Consider the following 17,154-nt stretch of genomic DNA (forward strand, 5'->3'; position numbering starts at 1 on the left):
TGATGCTGGTGCATCCTGCTGAAAAGAGGCTGAGAAGATTTTATTCCTTCCCCGGGTGAGGCAGGCTTCCCCCTCCATGTAGGGTGCAGGGCTCTTTGCTGGTGTCTTGTGCTTCGGAAGCTGCTGTGGGGGGGTCTAGTCTCTGTTAGAGGCTTGGCTTTGTCTTGCAGCCTGAGCTATTGCTCTTGCACCCTGGATCCTGCCCAGGGCTTTGGAGAGGCAGTGCTGGGCCCAGTCAAATGCTGCTTGCTCCGTGCATGGGTCAATCCTGGCCCCAAGAGGTGACGTGAGACCCATGCGGGGTGATGCATGTGCCTCCCCCTGCACTTCTCCTGCTTTGTACAGCTCCTCTATGATGAATATTAGTTCACGTCCGCAAAGTGCTTGTACAAGCTACTAATCACTTTATTACTCTTTATAATCTATTTAAGGCACCATTTAGAATAATAATAAAAAAATCATACAAAGCTACAGCTCAAGGCACTCTAGACACGTGACAAATCCTGGGGACAACAACAACATCCCACGGGAGCGGAGCTGCTCCTTGGCTCCGCTGGCCGCGGTCCGTCCCTTCAGAGCACCGTCCCTTCGGGCTCCAGCAGCAGGTAGCCGTGCAGGGCCTTGGGCACGGGCAGCAGGGGCACCAGGCGGTGGCACTTGCTGCCGAAGACCTTGCGGATGGCAGAGCGGCACAGGTGCTGCAGGGAGCGCGCCCTGCCCGCCAGCCCGAAAAGGGACTCGTAGAAAGCCGGGTGCTGCTGGAAGGAGAGAGGGAGGGGGGAACTGAGCAGCAGGCCAAGTTCTAATTTTATTTATATATATATATTTGTAATTGAGCTGTGTGGTTTTTTTACTGTGTGCTGGAAGCAGCAACCCCACAGGAAGTCTTAAAGGATTTTGGCCCTTGTGGGGGGATGCAGGAAGGGACTGCCAATACTGAGGATTGGAAACGCTGCTGTGAATAGCCTGGGGGTTGGCCCCAATGGGGGCAACTTTCCCCTATCTGTGAATAAAATTGCTTGTGGTGTGAGCTTGAGGATGCCAAGCTGCAGCGCAGGCCTGGCTTATCCCCTCTCCCGCAAGCTTGCTTAAGGGTATGTTATCATTCTCCTTGGAGAAGCATGGTACGGGATCAGCCCCAAAGGAGGAGTCCAGGACACTGCATATAGTTGATGTGGACAGATGGGCTCAGACCTGCCTCTCCCCAGTTGGGGAGACCGGGATACCTGGACTCAGCAGGCAAGCCCCACCACTGGGCTGTCCCCACACAACCGCCCAGCACGATCCCACCTGAAACACCTCCTCTGGCACAGCCTCGGCCCACTTCTCTAGCACGGGGATCTGCGAGTAGGAATTGAAGAGGATTTCAATGATCTCTGGCACAGCTGCACAGGACTCGAGCACCTACAGCAAGGAAAAAGGGAGGAGACAAGAAAAATTCTCGAGAAATCCTTCACAGAGGAGCAGAGCCTTGGAGGTGGGGAGCAATCAGCTAGTCCCCCCCTTGCTGAGGCTGCTGTAGGATTGTTCTCTGCGTGCTCCGCTTGGGTGTTCTCAGCTCTGTGTGCCACAGCTTCCTCCAGGTGTGGATTTTTTTCAACACTTTTGGCTCTTGCATGCTAAGCTAAGATCATGTTTGTTTTACCATTTGATGTAAAACCAATGGCACTTATAATTGTAACGAGGCACTGATATTAGCTGATGTACCAAGCAGGTGTCCCCTATGTCCAAGACAGGAAGGACAACCCTCGTTTCTAATCCTTCATGACAAGAGGAGCTTCGGCCCATTCTTCACCTTGTTCCTTCTTCTGGGCTGGGTTCCTGCTATTCCCCATCACTGGGTCACATCTGCATCCTGGCAGTGAAGGAAACCACAGTGTGGGAGGCCCATCTCCCTGCTTACATGGGGATACTTTGGTAAGACTCTTGAGTCCCTGTTTTGCCTTGCAAAGTGTTTGGGTACTAACTGCAGAAGGACCCAAGGGACCTAGGTGTATTGGGGCAGTAGGGTGCACAGGAGTCCCGTTTTGGGAATATACTACCACAGGACTCCTAGGCACACTTTTGGCCTCCTGAACCTTCACCAGCATCATCCCCACCACCCACCTCCTACGAGGCTGACCTTTCTGGGGCTATTTGTCCCCTCTGTGTCCCCAGGCATGCTCAGAGAAGTGCCCGGCCCTGCAGGAGCTTGTACCTTCACGAAGGCGCCAGGCCAGATCTTCTGGGCGCCGTGGTTGAGCAGCAGCTGCACGCAGAGGTGAGGCCGCAGCTCGCGCTTGCAGGCGGCCGCCCGCAGCACGCAGCCCAGGGGCGAGAGCCCGTCGTAGTCGAGGGCGTTGACGTCGGCGCCGTGCCGCAGGAGGCAGCGGGCCAGGCGGTGGTTGGCCTGGCCGCAGGCCCTGTGCAGCGGGCGGCGGCGGGCCTCGTCGCGGGCCTCCACGTCGGCGCCGTGCCGCAACAGGAGGCGGCAGAGCCGCAGGCAGCCGTCCTCGTCCCCGGGCGCCCGCCCGCAGAGCACGCTGAGCGGCGTCTCCTCCCGCCCGTTCGTGGCGTCCACGCTGGCGCCGCGCGCCAGGTAGAGCGCGGCGTGCTCGCAGAGGCCGTGCCGCGCCGCCACGTGCAGCGGCGTGTCGCCCGTGTCCTCGGCCGCCAGGCCCACCGCGGCGCCGTGCCGCAGCAGGAGCTTGGCGCACCTGCAAAGAGACGGGGCCTGCGGGGGCTGGCAGCCTGCGGCAGGGCCGGCGAGTCCCCAGGGTGGATGTGGCTGTGAAGAGGCCTGGTGAACCTGCCGCGATTGCCTTGGCTCACTTAGCCCTCACCAAAGAAGGGATTTTTTGTTGCTGTTTCTGCTCCCACCCTCCCGTGCAGAGCTGGTAGCGTTGAGGGAGATGGGCAGGACGTTGGGGACCACCTGAAAGCAGGTTTGACCTTCTTCACCCTAGCAGCTGTGATGCACAGATGGCAGCAGCTAAAAATCCCTGTGGCTTTGCCTTTGCCTAAGGGGAAAGGGTGGTAGGAAGCACTGGGAGTTGGACTGTGGGTGCCTTGTGAAATGGCTTGTGTGGTGTCCCAGGCTGGAGCATGAACCTGGTGGTAGCACAGCGTTCCCAGGAGATGCCAGCTGCAGAGGGCACTGCCTGTCTGCTGTGCTGGTGAGGAAGCCATAAACCCCATACTGTGCACCCTGCATGCCTGAAGCAGCCCAGGAGTCTCTGCAGGTCCTGGAGCTGGCACTGGGATTTCTTGGGCGACCCCATCCTGCTCGCCTATAACAGTACCGCCTCTGTCGCCCTCCCAACACTTGGAAATTGCCCCTGCTGCTCCCCATGCAGCAAGCTGCCAGTGAGGTTGGCCACAGAGGTACCAGGTTGGGTCTGTCCTGCTTGCAAGGCATGCAGGATGCCCTGGGCTACTGCAAGACACATGAGGCCGCTAGCCCCTTCATGCAATTGCTGTGTCACCTGTAGCTTGTCTCCTGGCACAGGCATTGACCATCCCCATCATCCCAACCTTTGGTTGCCAGAGGGCCAAGGGGGCTGCTTGGGGCTGCAAGCGAATGGGCATGAGCCAACCCTGGGGTGTCTGTATATTCATCTGTTCTCAGCAAGTCAAACATTGAGTCTTAGCCAAAAACATCCCCACCACTGCCTTGACTTGATCTGGCACAATCTACACAGAAGAGAAATCTTCAGAATCCTCCAGTCATAAGGAGAGCTCTGCAGGGACTTGCCTGGTGTTAAAGGTGCATTCCCCTTTTCCTGTTAAATGCCCTAAATGGCTGTTTCTGTGGCACCAGAAGCATGTTCCCCAGTTCCCCAGCCGTGGTTGGGTTCCCCCAGCCTGGCAGGGGGAGCACCCAGGGGCTGTTCATGTACAGCAGCAGGGACAAGCCCTGTCCAGAGCTTAATTGTCCCTGGGACAAATCCTGCTGTGCCTGTCCCAAATCCTGCTGTGCCTGTCCTAAGTGCAATCCCTGTGGCTGTCCCTAGAGAGCCTGCCCCAGCCAGGATGATGTCCTCTGCTTGTATGGAGAGGAGAACCTTTTGTGCATTTTCCCCTCTCAGTCTCAAGCCCTGCACTGTATGGAGGATGCTGATGGCACCTGGGTGAGTGCAAGGGGCTGGGGTGCTGAGGAGTTATTATTTTGGAGCTCACAGAATGATCGAGGTTGGAAGGGACCTCTGGAGATCATATAGTGACCATGCACGTGGACACCGTGGTTGTCTAGGTGGCCATGCACCAGCAGGGACCCCTAGAGCACATTGCTCAGGATCACCTCCAGGCAGGTTTTGAAGATCTCCAGGGAAAGAGACTCCAGAACCTCTCTGGGCAACCTGTGCCAGTGCTCAACCGGTCCCCAGATAATGGGGAAGAGACACCCACGTCGCTGTCCAGGCAGGACCTTGGAGATGTGACATATCTTGTGTTTCCTAAGAGATGCTGAGCCAGGTGGGAAGAGTGGTTGGTGGCAAAGTATGCTTGTTGATAAAAACCCAAACTAGCTTTTGAAGCTGCATTCTTGGTTTTGAGGCTGCAGTGTGTGTGTGGATCTTATTTTTGACGTTTTCTTTGAGCTATCTCACTCCTTGGTACTCAAAAATCGGGACTGCTTGCCTAAAATAGTTGTTCTGCAAGCCTAGGCTTTAACACAGTCATAGTCAGCAGCGTAAGTGAGGAGATCAGAGTGGCTGGGCAGGATGGAAGCTGGTCTCCACTCTGGCTGTTGGAGATGGTTGGATGCATGTGGTAGTTCATGCAATTGCTCTAAAATTCAGCTTTTACTCCAGAACGCGCAGAATCTCAGCCTGAAGCAATGACTTGTCTTGCTGGGCTTTTCTGGGGTGCGCAACCTCCGTTGGATTGTATTTATTAGTCTTGCCTGTTCTTGACAGCAACAAATTTGTAGTCCTAATTGTAAGGACTCTCTTGGGACCTCTCTGGGTTGGCTTAATGTGACTGCCATGTTTAGTGCTGACATCCTGAAGTAATGTGCTCGAGTGGTGAGACAGATAATAGCTGCTGACTTCTGTAGGGGAAAAAAAAGGAAAAGAAAACAACCAAACTTCTGACTTGGGTGCAAAACTTGTGATACTGAGAAATAGGATACTTTTTCTAGCATCACTTTTGCTTAGCAGTTTGTGTGGAAAATGTGCACAGGGCAGATTTACATCTGTGTAGCTGGGACAGAAGGAATATCCATACTTCCTTACCTTGCAGATAAAAGGAAGCAACACCACAGGTTATGCATCAAAGCCACCAGTGTGTCTTTGCCAAGTCTGTGGCATCTTGGTAAAAATCCCCCAAATTCCTCTAGAAATTTGCACCCTCCTGAGATGCCATTTTGCTGACCAGTGGTCCCTTATTTGAGAGGGAATTTCAGTGCTTTCATCTAAGCTTTTGCAAGAAACCCAAGTTATTTTATCCTGAATTTTTCCCTCTGAATGTTTCTTTCCCTCTTCCTCAATCAAGAGGGTCGCTGCAGCCTTTGGTGGGACAGGGAGATGTCTAGAGGGTGACATCTCCACCATCTCGGATCACATAAGTGAACTCCTCTATCACTAAACAAAATCATGGCTTGGTGCTTCCGACTGGAGAAAGCAGGTTGGGAAAATATCTGAGGCTAAACTGGAATGCGAGGAATAGCCACCAGGAGGAGCAAGTGATTGGGGCAGCTGGAAAGCAGAGGCGCTATGAAAATCCTGTTCCCAGAACCCACTCAGGTCCTTTTTTATTTTTAAGGAAAACCTCCCATCTGTGCTTTTCCCCCGCTCTTCCTGCAGCCAAAGTGAGGTTTCTTCCTTCACTTCTTTTTTTTTTTTTTTTTGTGGCAAGTGTTGGGAAGCGGGAATATCTCACTGGCTGCAACTGATTGCACTCATGAACAAGCTTGGAAAAAAAAAAAAAAAACCTCATTGCAAGGGAATCCTGGGCCTGAATGCTTATTATTTCCTATTAATTTTCTTAGTGTGGAGAGAGGAAGCCTTCTTATCCTTCAAGAGCTAAATTCACCTGACAGGTGGTCCCAGCCTACATGGGGGATTGAAGGCAGAGGAGTCCGAGTCAAGGGGTCCACGAGTCTGGGTCGGCTGCTGCAGTTTGCCTGGTGCGGACGTGCTGTTGTTTGAGTGTGGCTTTGCCAAGACCTTTCCATGAAAGGCTCTTTGGTGACCAGCTCCTACCTAAAACCCTGGGCTTTGGGAGCCTCTGACAATCCAGTCTATTTGAAGGTTTCCTGGGAACGGGGAGGGTTTTCCTATATCACCTCCCATGTGTACACTGGATAGCAGCTAAGGATACCACTTCTTCAGGAGCATTTCCATGCTTTATTTTCTCTTTCTGCTCTTCAGTGCCTCTTTCCCATATGGAAATCTTGTAATTTTTTTTTCTGTCAGGTAGAGGACTTTGGTTTCTTTTAGACAAAAAATATCATTTGCTTCAGAGGTTGGTAAGGTCCAGCATGCAATGCAGAGTCACCAGCAAGCGATGGGCGTGCTTGCTTAGCTCTGGGCTTGCCGTGTCACACCACCTCCAGCGCAGAACAGGGTGGCTACCTGGGGTCCGCGTCCTTCTCTTATGGGGGGCCTTGCCTTTTTTTTATTTTTTATTTTTTTTCTTTTTAATCTTCACAACCTTTAGAAGGAGACTTCCTCCATTCCAGTCTTGTGCGAATTCCCCCCAGATCTGCCTTCTGCTCAAGCAGTCGTCCACCAATAACCCCAAAGCCGCATCGTGCTTCAGCAGAGTCCCTTGGTCAGCAATCTCCTGCTACCTTGGCCAGTCTCACAGTTATCTCCTGTCCTTCTGTCTGGAGGCTCAGAGCCAGAAGATGACTCTGTTTTCAGCTCCTAAGGTGGAGGCAGAGCTCAAAACAGTGACCATAAAGGTTCAGTCCTGGCAGGAAAAGCTCCTTTGAAGCTCTCGGCATTTAAGGTGCTTGGCAAGGGTAGTTCTGGAGAGGGTTGGGTGGCATTAGTGTGAGTAGCGGGAGAGAGTTGGTGGCTAATGGAGTTTGGAGGGACGGGGATGGCAGCGCTGCTACCTTTTGATGGCATTAACAGGCACTGCCAGCTTGAGGGACAGACAGATGCTTGATTTAAGGAGCTCTGTGCACGAATGGATGTGTCCATAATTAGTGGGTGCTTAAACTGGAAGTGCTCAGGGCTCTTTGGGTGCTCTTATAAGTGCCTCCCTCCACACGGGAGGTGTGCTGGGCACCTCACTGAGGCGTGAGCAGGATATTGCCTTATCCCTTGGCTGGAGATGCCTTCTCCCTTGGGTGGAGGCCTGGAGGAGGAAAGCCCTGGAGCCTTCCCTGCAGCCAGGCTCTCCAGCCTGTGGGGAGCTCGCACGGGCGTCTTTGCAGAGCTTTTATTTTGCCCTATGCTTAAAGGCAGGCTGTCAAATACAGGCTCGTTGGCCATAGCGTTGAGGGGAGGGGGGTCCCAAGCTGGGCTTGCCCTCCTGCCCGGTGCCATCCCACTACTTCTCAGCCCCTGGCACTACCAAGGAAGTTGGGAACCACCTTCTCTCCCGCCGCTATTTTTATTTTGGAGGGGGAGGACTCCAATGAAGCCCTTCTTTAATCAACCCAGTGTTAGAGGGAAGAGAGCGAGCGAGCCTGGGAGAGAGTGCAGTGAATTTAGAGACTCATCTTACCCCACCATGTTAATTATCTCCGCTGTAAAAAAGAGGTCAAGGAGAGGAACTCTACTAAATAGGACGACGTTGGCATGAACAGCTCCTAAAGTGAAGAAGGTAAGACTGAACTTTACTGGAACTTTTCTTTTTTTTTTTTTTTTTTGAATCTCTTCAAAAAGCTCCTAGATTAAAGCTCTCATATCTTTTTTGTTGAAATCTCATGGATTCTGAAGCTCAAATGGCTGGAAGGAAGCCCAGATAATTTTTTTTTATCCCAGTCACTGAGAGGCTCAAAGGTTTTAAGTCCTGCCCCCATGGTGAATTGCCGAGTATATGGGAATACAGAGGAGCCCGGCACATAGGTGTTCTGGCCATTGTTATCAAGAGGGAGAAAAATAAAATAGCTCTCTATGTAGGTCAATGACCTGCTCTTTATTGTCAGTAAAAAATTAAGGATGACCTAAAATCTACTACTTTAGGAAAAAAAAAAAAAAGCCCGGTAAAGTAGTCTTCCCCCTAATCAAAAAGGAAATGTTTGTGTTACCTAAAGCTTGACCTCCTCAGTCTCCAACTTTAGCAAAGTCTTTGCAATTGAAAAGCAGTGGTCGAAACCTCAAAACCAGTCTGAAATGTCTATTAATTTTTGATCTTTCGAGGGAGTTGGCTTACTTATTGTAGCAGCCCCCGCCGCGCCGGGCAGTGTAGTTAAGGGTCTCTCGGCATTTCCATTATAAAGCCCCAATATTCGCGCGCTTGTAACTCAACTGTTTCCGCTGTGCCCGTCTGCTCCCTGCCTTGCTGTCTGCTGGCTCACCTGCCCTTCCCACATTGTCCTTCCTGTGCAAATAACATGCAAAGACGGGATACCTCCTTTATTTTTTTTTTCTTATTATTTTTTCTCCAAGCTGGAAAGGGCCTGGGTGCAAAAAAAAGTGTCACCTGGACTTCTGTGGACCAAGGGACCCTTTCCTGTGGGGCTCCTTCCCTCTCCTGCCTGCCTCTTTGTGAATACGCTCCGGCTGGGCCATCGCCCCAGCAGATTTTCCTTTGCCACTGACTTGCACTTAAGCTTGGTGCCTGCTCAAAAGGGCCGGGTTTGAAGCTGGGGGGCTTTTTGCTGAAGCTGGAAGGTGTCAGAAATCACCATGACCCTGAGTGGTTTTGAATGGATAAAAAAGGCCCAAGAGCTTTGGAAGATCCTGCTTCCTGGAGTCTAAGCTATACCCCCATTGCCTCTTCCCTGGGGCCCCTGGAGGCAAGCTTAGCCCCATGGGCTAAGGTATACCATAAATAAATAAATACATAAAATAATTCTTGAGATCGTGGCAAACATGTATGTTTTAGAGTGCATTGCTTGTGCCTGTCTGTAGATGGAAGAGGATCTTATGCTCCTGGCTGAGCCTCAAGCAGGGCTAGATGGGGAGGGAGGCGGGACGTGGGACGGGGCCAGGAGGAAGGTGGGACATGGGACAGGACGGGGAGGACCTGTGGCATCCTGTGTGCAAGCCAGGGCGGTGGGAGATGGGAGGGCTCCCCGCGGTGGGGGAAAAGCCCCTGTTGGAGGTGGACACCCACCCCGCTCCTTACCCCAGGCTGGCGGGCGCCGTGCAGAAGTGCAGCGGGGCCCGGCCGTCGTGGCTGCGCAGCTGCGGGTCGGCGCCGTGCTCGAGCAGCAGGGCCGCGCAGGCCTCGTGGCCGCCGCCGCAGGCCTCGTGCAGGGCGCCCCGGCCGCCCGGCGTCGCGTCCGGGGCGGCCCGGCGGCGCAGGAGGTGGCGCACGCAGCCCGCGTGGCCCCGGCCCGCGGCGACGCGCAGCGGTGAGCTCAGCTCCCGCTTGTACTCCAGCGACCACACGCCTGCAGCGGGGAGAGCCGCCGGGGCCGCGTCAGACCCGAGATTTTATGTATTTTCCACCTCCTTTACTTATTTATTTACTTATTCTCTATTATGAGGAGCAGCGGGGATGGGGAACAACCCTGCTGTGATTGCTGGGGCTCCACTGCAACGGGAGCTCCACAGCATCTCCCACCCACCAAACTGCATCCCCGTGATCCATCCATCCATCCATTTATCCATCCATCCATCCATCTTTCTGGAGCCCCCAACCCAGGCAAGGGGAGTGCATGCACTGGTGATGTCCCATCCCAGCTTGCCAAAATGTTTTGCTCTCAGGCACCCTTTAGATACACTGTTTTTACATGTTTTTCCCCTTCTGGAGGGTTAGTGTGTGTGGAGAGGGAGGCAAAGGGGGGATGTCCCAATGCCTAAGGCAGAGCCCAGGTGGGCTCTGCGGCAGCCAAAAGCAGTGTTGGGCGCTTAGACACCCTGCCCGCTTGGCTTGGGGATCCCGGCTCTGCCTGAGGGCGGCGGCACAAGCGTGAGGTACCTGAGAGCCCGTAGGAGGCCGGGCTCCTCACCCGCCACTCCAGCTCGTCGTGGCTGATCTCGAAGACGGCGTTGACATCCTGGTGGTACCTGTCGGTGAGCACCTCGAGGGAGCTGAGGTTGCCGCTCAGCAGGGCTGTGTAGTAGCGGTAGGCGGGCGCCGCGGGCCACTGTGCTGGGTCTGACTTGCCCGAGAGCCGCAGCGTCTCCGTCACGGGGCCTGGGAGCTCGCCCATGGAGGCTGTGGTGGCGCCTGCGCCGCGGCACAGGGTGGCGGGAGACTCGCTTGCCTCAGCGGCGGGAGCGCTGGCCGAGCACAGCTCGTTCAACAAAACATTCACCATTTTGCTCCCTCCCGGCACGCGCCCCCCTGTTAACAACGACTTAGTGCGGTGCAGGTGCCAGGGCGCGAGGGCGCTGCGTGCAGGGCCGCGAGGACGGCCGGTGCCGGGGGCTGGCAGTGCGGCGCTGTGGCCCGGCCAGCTGGCCGGCGGGTGCTGGCACGTGGCCACCGCAACGCGTGACCGCCGGCAAGCTTGTGCCCGTGCAGTGTCCCGGGAAAAGGAGAACAACCCGGTATCGCCCGGCTGGCAGTGAGGCAAGGGGGAAGGGGTTTTCCTGTCCTTGGTGCCGCCGCAAAGCTGCATCCCCAGGAGCTCAGGCCGGTGGGATAGAGAGGCACAGGGGAAGAGGGCGGTTTTCGTGCCTACCTTGAGCAGGATGGATGCCTCCAGGTGCCTCTGGCTTCGTGCCCCTCCTTGCTCGGTTTTCCCACCTGCACGTGCCAGGCTAAGCCCGCCCGGGGCAGCCGCCCGGCACCTCCCTTCTCGCTGGGGTTAAAAACCCAACAAAACGAAGCGGCGGGAGCTTGAATTTCTCCGGGTGCAACGCGAGGCGCTCACTGGCCACCAGCGCAGCCGGCGCAGAAACGTTGCCGTGTTTTTATTTCCTGCGGACCGTCTGACCCCCGTTTGGCAGCGCTGCCGCCACGTGATCCCGCCGCCCAGCCGGCACAGGAGCCAGCTGCACCCAAAGCCGTGCAGCGGGCACAAGGCGGGGGGACTTGGGGAGTTTTCTTTATTTTTGCACGAGAGGAAAGGACTGTCCCGGTTTTTGGAGGCTAAATTGCAAAATCACAACCGTAGGGTCTTTGCCTGGCGGAGGGTCTGCGCCGCACAGCAGCTGGCCCCTTTGCTGTCGGGAGGCCTTATCAATCGTGTCTGAGTTTTTAATCAGCAACTTAATAGCACTGAAACATCGCCCTGCAGCAGCTCCGTATAGGGCGTTAAGGGGTGCTGTGCAGCTGCCTTGCAGCGGCCCGTCGCTATCAGACACAAGTGATTTGATGTGATAAAAGCCCTTTCCAGCTCTTGTAACGATGTGGGGCTTTCTGTTGCAGCCTTTTTCTTCTATTAAAAAAAATAAAGCAACAACGAAACTTGTCCATAACCCGAAGTCCCAAAAGGAAAATCCCCTGCAGCTCTCAGCAGTCGCTGCACAGGAGGCTGGTGGCCCTCTTGCCCTGCTGGCCTGCCGGGGCCGGGTCCCGTGCTGGGACCACTCAGTTATTTTTAGCAAATTACCCTTAAGCTCACTGGCTTTTGTGCTGGAAAGACTGTTCCCTCCCGCCCCTTCCCTTTCCTGGAAAAATATCAGGAAGGCACGAGGCAGTGGGAACACTCATCCGCAGTGTTGGTGAAAGCTGGCACTGAGCCAAGGCTGCCCCTGCAGCACTGGGGAAAAGGGGGAAAAAAGTTGTTTTATTATTCCTGACTTTTCTTGGGGCGGGAGGACTAGGAAGCTCCTTGATCAAGCCCCAGCCTCGTTGGCATGGGACCAATCCAGGCATGGGAATAATCAGATTTCCAAGGCAGTGAGGCTGATTTCATGCTGGAGACCTCCAATATGTTCCCCCTGTGGCCTGGGCATTTCATTTCCCCTCTTCAAATACAACCATTCTGCAACAAATTCCCATGCAAACCCCCCTTCCCTGATGGGAAAATCCCCACGCAGGGCTTGCAGGGAGGCCGGGCACCTGCAGCCCCAGGAGCACGAGTGGGGAGCTGTGACTGCAGGGAGCCACAGGGAAAAGGGGGGTTATGCCCCAAACACCGCTGGCTGTGCAGAGTGGTGAACTCGCTCTGCAACGGGAATTAAGGTTTTGCAGAGGCCACTAGAGACCCATGCAGCCCAGGATGCAAAAAGTCGGTGCCTTTCCCTCCCAGACTTGAGGAAAATTTGATCCCCACTCCGCTCAGGCTCAGCTCTTCCAGAGGAACCCTCCCTGGGAAGCACTGGTGATGCCGCCTGCTCCCTCCATCCTAAATCCTGTGGGTGAAAACACTGCTGGAGGGAGCTGGTTTGACCCTGGAGCCCCTCTGCAATAGGCAAAGTGTCTGTCCCGGTTTTGCCCAAGTGAAATGAATGCTTTTGCTGTGAGATGGGATTTCTAACACCCTCTTTCCGTGATAATCTCCCTGTGCGGGTTGGCACCTGGACCGCTATTTTGCAGCTCAACAGCAGCTCGGAAGCAACCCGGCTGCATCTGAGCCCGTGGTAGCTTCCCAGACCCCTCTAATGCCCACGTGACAGTAAACACTTAAGCCAGAACTTCCCTCCTGAGGCTATGGATTATATTTGAGGAATAATTTAGCAATCTCTTCACTTGTAGGTGGTAAGGCACTGTTAGATATTGCCCATGCTCATCTCTGATACGTGGTAGGGTGGCCCTCGCTTGGATGCTCCTGCTGGTCCTGCTTTGCCTGGGAGAACTGGGGCAATCCCCAGGCAACACTGAGATTCCCCCGCTCCCACCGGATTGTGCTCCCAGCTCCAGGCTGGGACAGAGGCTGGGTTGGACCTTTGGACCCTCCTGCTTGGGGTTCTTTGTTCACAACAAAGCAAATTTGTGTTCAACATGGGCTACTAATTGATTGCACTCTGCACACTTTGGTGGGCATCCCGTCCACTGGCAGCCGGTGGCTGCACTGGCTCTGCTGTCAGGAGGGTGAGGGTAGAGAAGGCCCCAAAGACTCCTACCCAGGTGCCCCTGTTCAGGCTGCAGCCACCGCCGTTGTCTCACAGCCCGGTGGCCCCAGGTGTTCCCCGTTGGCCGGTGATGCACCAGGGCCTCATCAGGGAGGATAAAAGCTGCAGTCCTGGGGCTTGCTGAGTTTTGCCTGTGGGGCTGCAGGCAGCTCTTTGGGAGCAGAGCATTTCTGAAGACCTTCTGCTCTGCTATGGGCCTGTGCTACCAGGGGAAGCTGTTACCCTGCGAGGGAGGAAAGGTGAGTTCTCCTGCTTGTGCCTTTCTCTTGATGCTGGTGGCTAGTTGTGTTTACAGGGCTAAAACAGCCCCTTTTCCCCCAATTCCTTGCTTTGCGTTGCTTGTTTTGGGCTTTGGCAGTGTTGTCTCCCTTGCTGGCTCTGATTCCCCCTTGCCTGTGTGAGGGGGATGCGTGGGACGATGTGGCTTGTGGAGGAGGTGGCTGCTGGTGGTGGCTCTGTTGAGCTGGGTGCCTGGGCATGTCCTGCCTTTGGGGTGCCATGAGATGGGCCGAGGAGGAGGCTGGGATGGGATTTTTTTTCCATTAAGGCACAGAAAGAATCTTTTTGGCATGGATATTGGAATTGGGATAGCTTGATGCTGTGCATGAAAATGAAAGGGAGCTCTAGCTGGTGCTGGGATGATTTGCAAGGCAAGTGAGAGGCAATTTTCAAATAGACTAGGATATTTCCAGTGCTTAAAGGGGTCTGACTTGTCGCTGGTCTTTTGAAGCCCTGATTTACAGTGGGCCCTTGCTGAGCACGTCGTAATTTGCAGCCAGAAGTTCCAAAGTGGTCATGGTCTCTATATGGGGCTGAGTGTCCCTTGTCCGGCGGTGCTTTGTGTGTTGAGCTTAATGAAGAGCCGGGGCTGGGCTGATTTGTGAGCGCTGTTGTGGTGGTGGCGTTGGAGGCTTTTGAAATGCGTTACTGACTCAGGGAAAGTGCAAAGGGGGAAAAAAGACATTTTGCTACTGATGGAAAAGTCAATTATAACATTTGCACACTCTGGAAAATCGCTGATGCAGGGTGGGAGGTAATAGGAGAGTCAGCTTTGCTCTGCGTTGTAGGATTTGGGGGGTTTTGCTGAGAAATGTTGGTGTTTTTTAAAAAATGGTAACTTAAGCAATATGCCATGGCCAGCACTGTGGGGCTGAGCCTTGTCCATGGCCACAGGGCACCCTAAGGCTGGTTGCAGATGTCACCTTCTGTTGAGCCCCAATCTGGTGCCTTGCAACTGCCACCAATGTGGCCCATGGCCGTAGATGAGGGCTTAGCAGTGTGTTGTGCTCAGATGATCTTGTCCTGCATGGTGGTGGTGAGTGCTGAAGTGCTGTGCAGGACAGTCTGGTCTGCTGTTTTACAAAAGCCCCATAGATTTATTAAAAATGTTTAAATTGCAACACTGGAAAAATTATTTTCCTTATATCCTGTGTTTCTAGTGTTATCCTTGAAAAAGCAGCAGTAATTTTTCTTTACTAATCTCTTGGAGAAGGGAGTGGGGAGAAAGTTGTAGTGATTGTCTGTAATTGCCCCAGCCCTTTGGGGCTGGGGGTACCGATCCAGTGCTGGGAGATGGTGGCTTTTTGCAAGGCCACGTGGCCCTGGCATTGGCATGTCCAGGCTTCCAGGGGAAAATAGCTCCCTAGAAGCTGGCAGGGATGGAGACAAGTGTTGACACGGCTTTTAGCAGGAGTTAGTGTCTGATTAAAGGGCTCTGGCCCCAGCAGCAAAACCTGAGCCCTTGACATAAGCCAGGGATCTAATAATACCTGAGGTGCATAGACAAAGCATGACTTCACGATGTGTCTGCTGCTCTGTGCTTGGTGAGGGCTGCTTGGAAACCTCCCTGCCATGAGGATCAAGCCCTTGGTGCTGCCCTCTCCTTGCCCTCTGGTTTGCTAATGGGAGCAGAGGCACTTTGGGTTCAAAAGCTCCAGGTCAGGCGGGATCCTGTGCACTGCAACTGGGGGTTGGCATGGCCAGGGGCTGGTGCTGCTGCATTGCTGTCTGCACTGAGGGGGGTTTGACCCCCTTGCCTGGCATTTGGGCTCCTTCTCATCCATGGGCAGTGCTGCAGGGTGCTGCTTTGCAGAGGTGGTGGTGAGGCTGCAGCTGGGCTTCCTCTGTCCATCTGCCTGTGGGGTGTCCCCTCCCTGCCAGCTTCCCAGCTGTGTGGGGTGATGAGCGGTGGTCATTGCTGTTGGCATCCCACAGGAGCAGAGTTTTCCTGCTGATGGGTGCTCAGCCCATCCTCTGCCTCTGGGAGAGGATCCTGCAGGTGCTGAAGCCCCCAAGTTCTCCATCTTTTGGTGGAAGCCATCTCTTCCATTCCTCCTGTGCCATTGTCATGGGCAGCTACTTGAAAAGGATTTTTGCTTGGCATCCCTCCATGCTGTGGATTCCTGATGGGAGGAATTGCTGCACAGACCCAGCCTAACATTTTGGAGTCTGGATGCTGAATTTTAAGATGTGGTGGCTGCTGAGTCACTTGTTTTGGGGAGATAAACTGATATGCCTGAAAAATGATGATGTTATGCCTCAAAGCTGATATGGGCAAGGGCAGTTGGGTTGCTGCTCTGCTTCTGGTGGTAGCAGCACACCTTGCAGGGGATGCAGTCTCTGCATGATGGGAGCTGCAGTGTTGAGTTTTGCCTTTCAGATGTCTCATCTGAGACAGGGTCTGTCTTGCTCACAACAGAAGTTTGATTTGTGGCACTCATCCAGGTGAGCCCTCCAAAATGGGGCTGAGACTGAGCCTTGTGGCAGGGGGCTGTAGCTTCATTCCCACCTGTATGAGCAGGAGCTGAGGTTTGCTGTAGTCCCAGTTCTTGGCTTGTGTAGTTTGGCTAAAGGGCAGGCGATGGGGCTCGGGGATCACTGGTATCGGAGGTTTTTCTGGATCTGTGCCCAGGCCTGGCCTTGCTGTCCTTTCCCAATCCCCAGCACCCAGTTAGGCAGCCTAAAGGCTTCTCTGCTCCCAAGTGCTGGCACTGGCTCTTGGGCTCCTGCTCCAAGCTGCAGGATTTTACCCAGCCTAGGAGGCTATATTTAAAACACATTAAAATCCACAGTGCTGGGGTGTGCCAGGACTTTATTGCCTCTGTGAGAGTGAAGTCATATTTTGCTCCCTGTTTCCTGATGGCTCCTTCCCAATGCTGGAAGCCTGAGTGTTTTGCAGGGGGTGGATTCAGCTCTCTGGGGCTAAAAAGGAAAGATGGAGTGAGTGCACACTCAAAAGTCATGTCATATGTAGTTCTCCTGGGTTTGTAGGAAGCAATTAAGCCAATTAATTTATTGGTAAATTATCTTATGATGAAGTACAAAATAACTGCAATGAAATGCTGACATTCACATTAATACTAAATTAGTTACTGTATTATGACTGTTCTTACAATGAATGCCCAGTAATTTAATAGTAATGGGACATTTAAATAATTTAGCCGATAATTCTCTAGATCACTTACATATATAAATGAGTGTGACAGCCTCTTCCCTCAGCTCTGGTGCTGCTGGACTGGCGCCATCACTGGCAGTGGGAGAGCGGTGAAGCTTCCTGGCACCCTCTCTGCTGGGGCAGGTCTCCTTCCCAAATTGCAGCGGTGGGATGGACATTGGAGACCCAGCCAGGGCCACCTGATCGAATACTTCAGCCATGGAATTGCTGTGTGCTGGCTCTATGGGACGCAACAGCTTCGTTTTCAAGTAGTTGTGCTTTCTGCAGTGATTATAAATAGCATTAAAACTGCTCCTGGTTTCCCCCTACCCCGAAAGAAGCCTATGAAGCAGTTCTAGAGCTTGGCAGCTATGTGCAGCAGGGATTGGTCTGCTCTGCCATTTTAGGTCTGCAAATCTGCTGGCTGTTTGCTTTATCCCCTCCTCTTCACCCCTGCACCCATGAAGCTGAAGCCACCTGCTGTGGCTTCGAATCCTAATGGAAGGAAGTGGGAAAAACGAAGCTTTGCAATGTGTGCATCCCACCCACTGCCAGATCCCCCTAGAAGCTAAATTGCTCTGGTGGTGTTTTCCTGCCCCCAGAGCAGGTGAACACTGCAGGAAAACCGCAGGCTTTGACCTTAAAGTG

General features: G+C 53.8%; 1 protein-coding gene across 1 annotated transcript; it reads right to left on the reverse strand.

Annotated features, from left to right (window-relative positions):
• Positions 1–572: 572 nt before the first annotated feature.
• On the reverse strand, positions 573–10,261 carry ASB18 (ankyrin repeat and SOCS box containing 18). Its single transcript, XM_088523677.1, has 5 exons — positions 10,027–10,261; positions 9,229–9,496; positions 2,198–2,696; positions 1,291–1,404; positions 573–758 (listed from the first exon to the last, which is right to left on the reverse strand). The coding sequence occupies exons 1-5, from the start codon at positions 10,259–10,261 to the stop codon at positions 573–575; spliced, it is 1,302 nt and encodes a 433-aa protein (XP_088379803.1).
• Between the last annotated feature and the right edge of the window lie 6,893 nt (positions 10,262–17,154).

Source organism: Tinamus guttatus, unplaced genomic scaffold, assembly GCF_059628265.1.
Source record: "Tinamus guttatus ecotype Peru unplaced genomic scaffold, ASM5962826v1 Tinamus_guttatus_pri_ptg000197l, whole genome shotgun sequence".
Taxonomy (NCBI): domain Eukaryota; kingdom Metazoa; phylum Chordata; class Aves; order Tinamiformes; family Tinamidae; genus Tinamus; species Tinamus guttatus.

Excerpts from the sequence above, each read along its gene's own strand:
- ASB18 (XM_088523677.1), bottom strand. The coding sequence starts at position 10,261 with ATGGGCGAGCTCCCAGGCCCCGTGACGGAGACGCTGCGGCTCTCGGGC. Across the intron at positions 9,497-10,026 it reads GGCCTCCTACGGGCTCTCAG|GCGTGTGGTCGCTGGAGTAC; the intron begins GTACCTCACGCT and ends TCCCCGCTGCAG. Across the intron at positions 759-1,290 it reads TGCCAGAGGAGGTGTTTCAG|CAGCACCCGGCTTTCTACGA; the intron begins GTGGGATCGTGC and ends CTCTCCTTCCAG.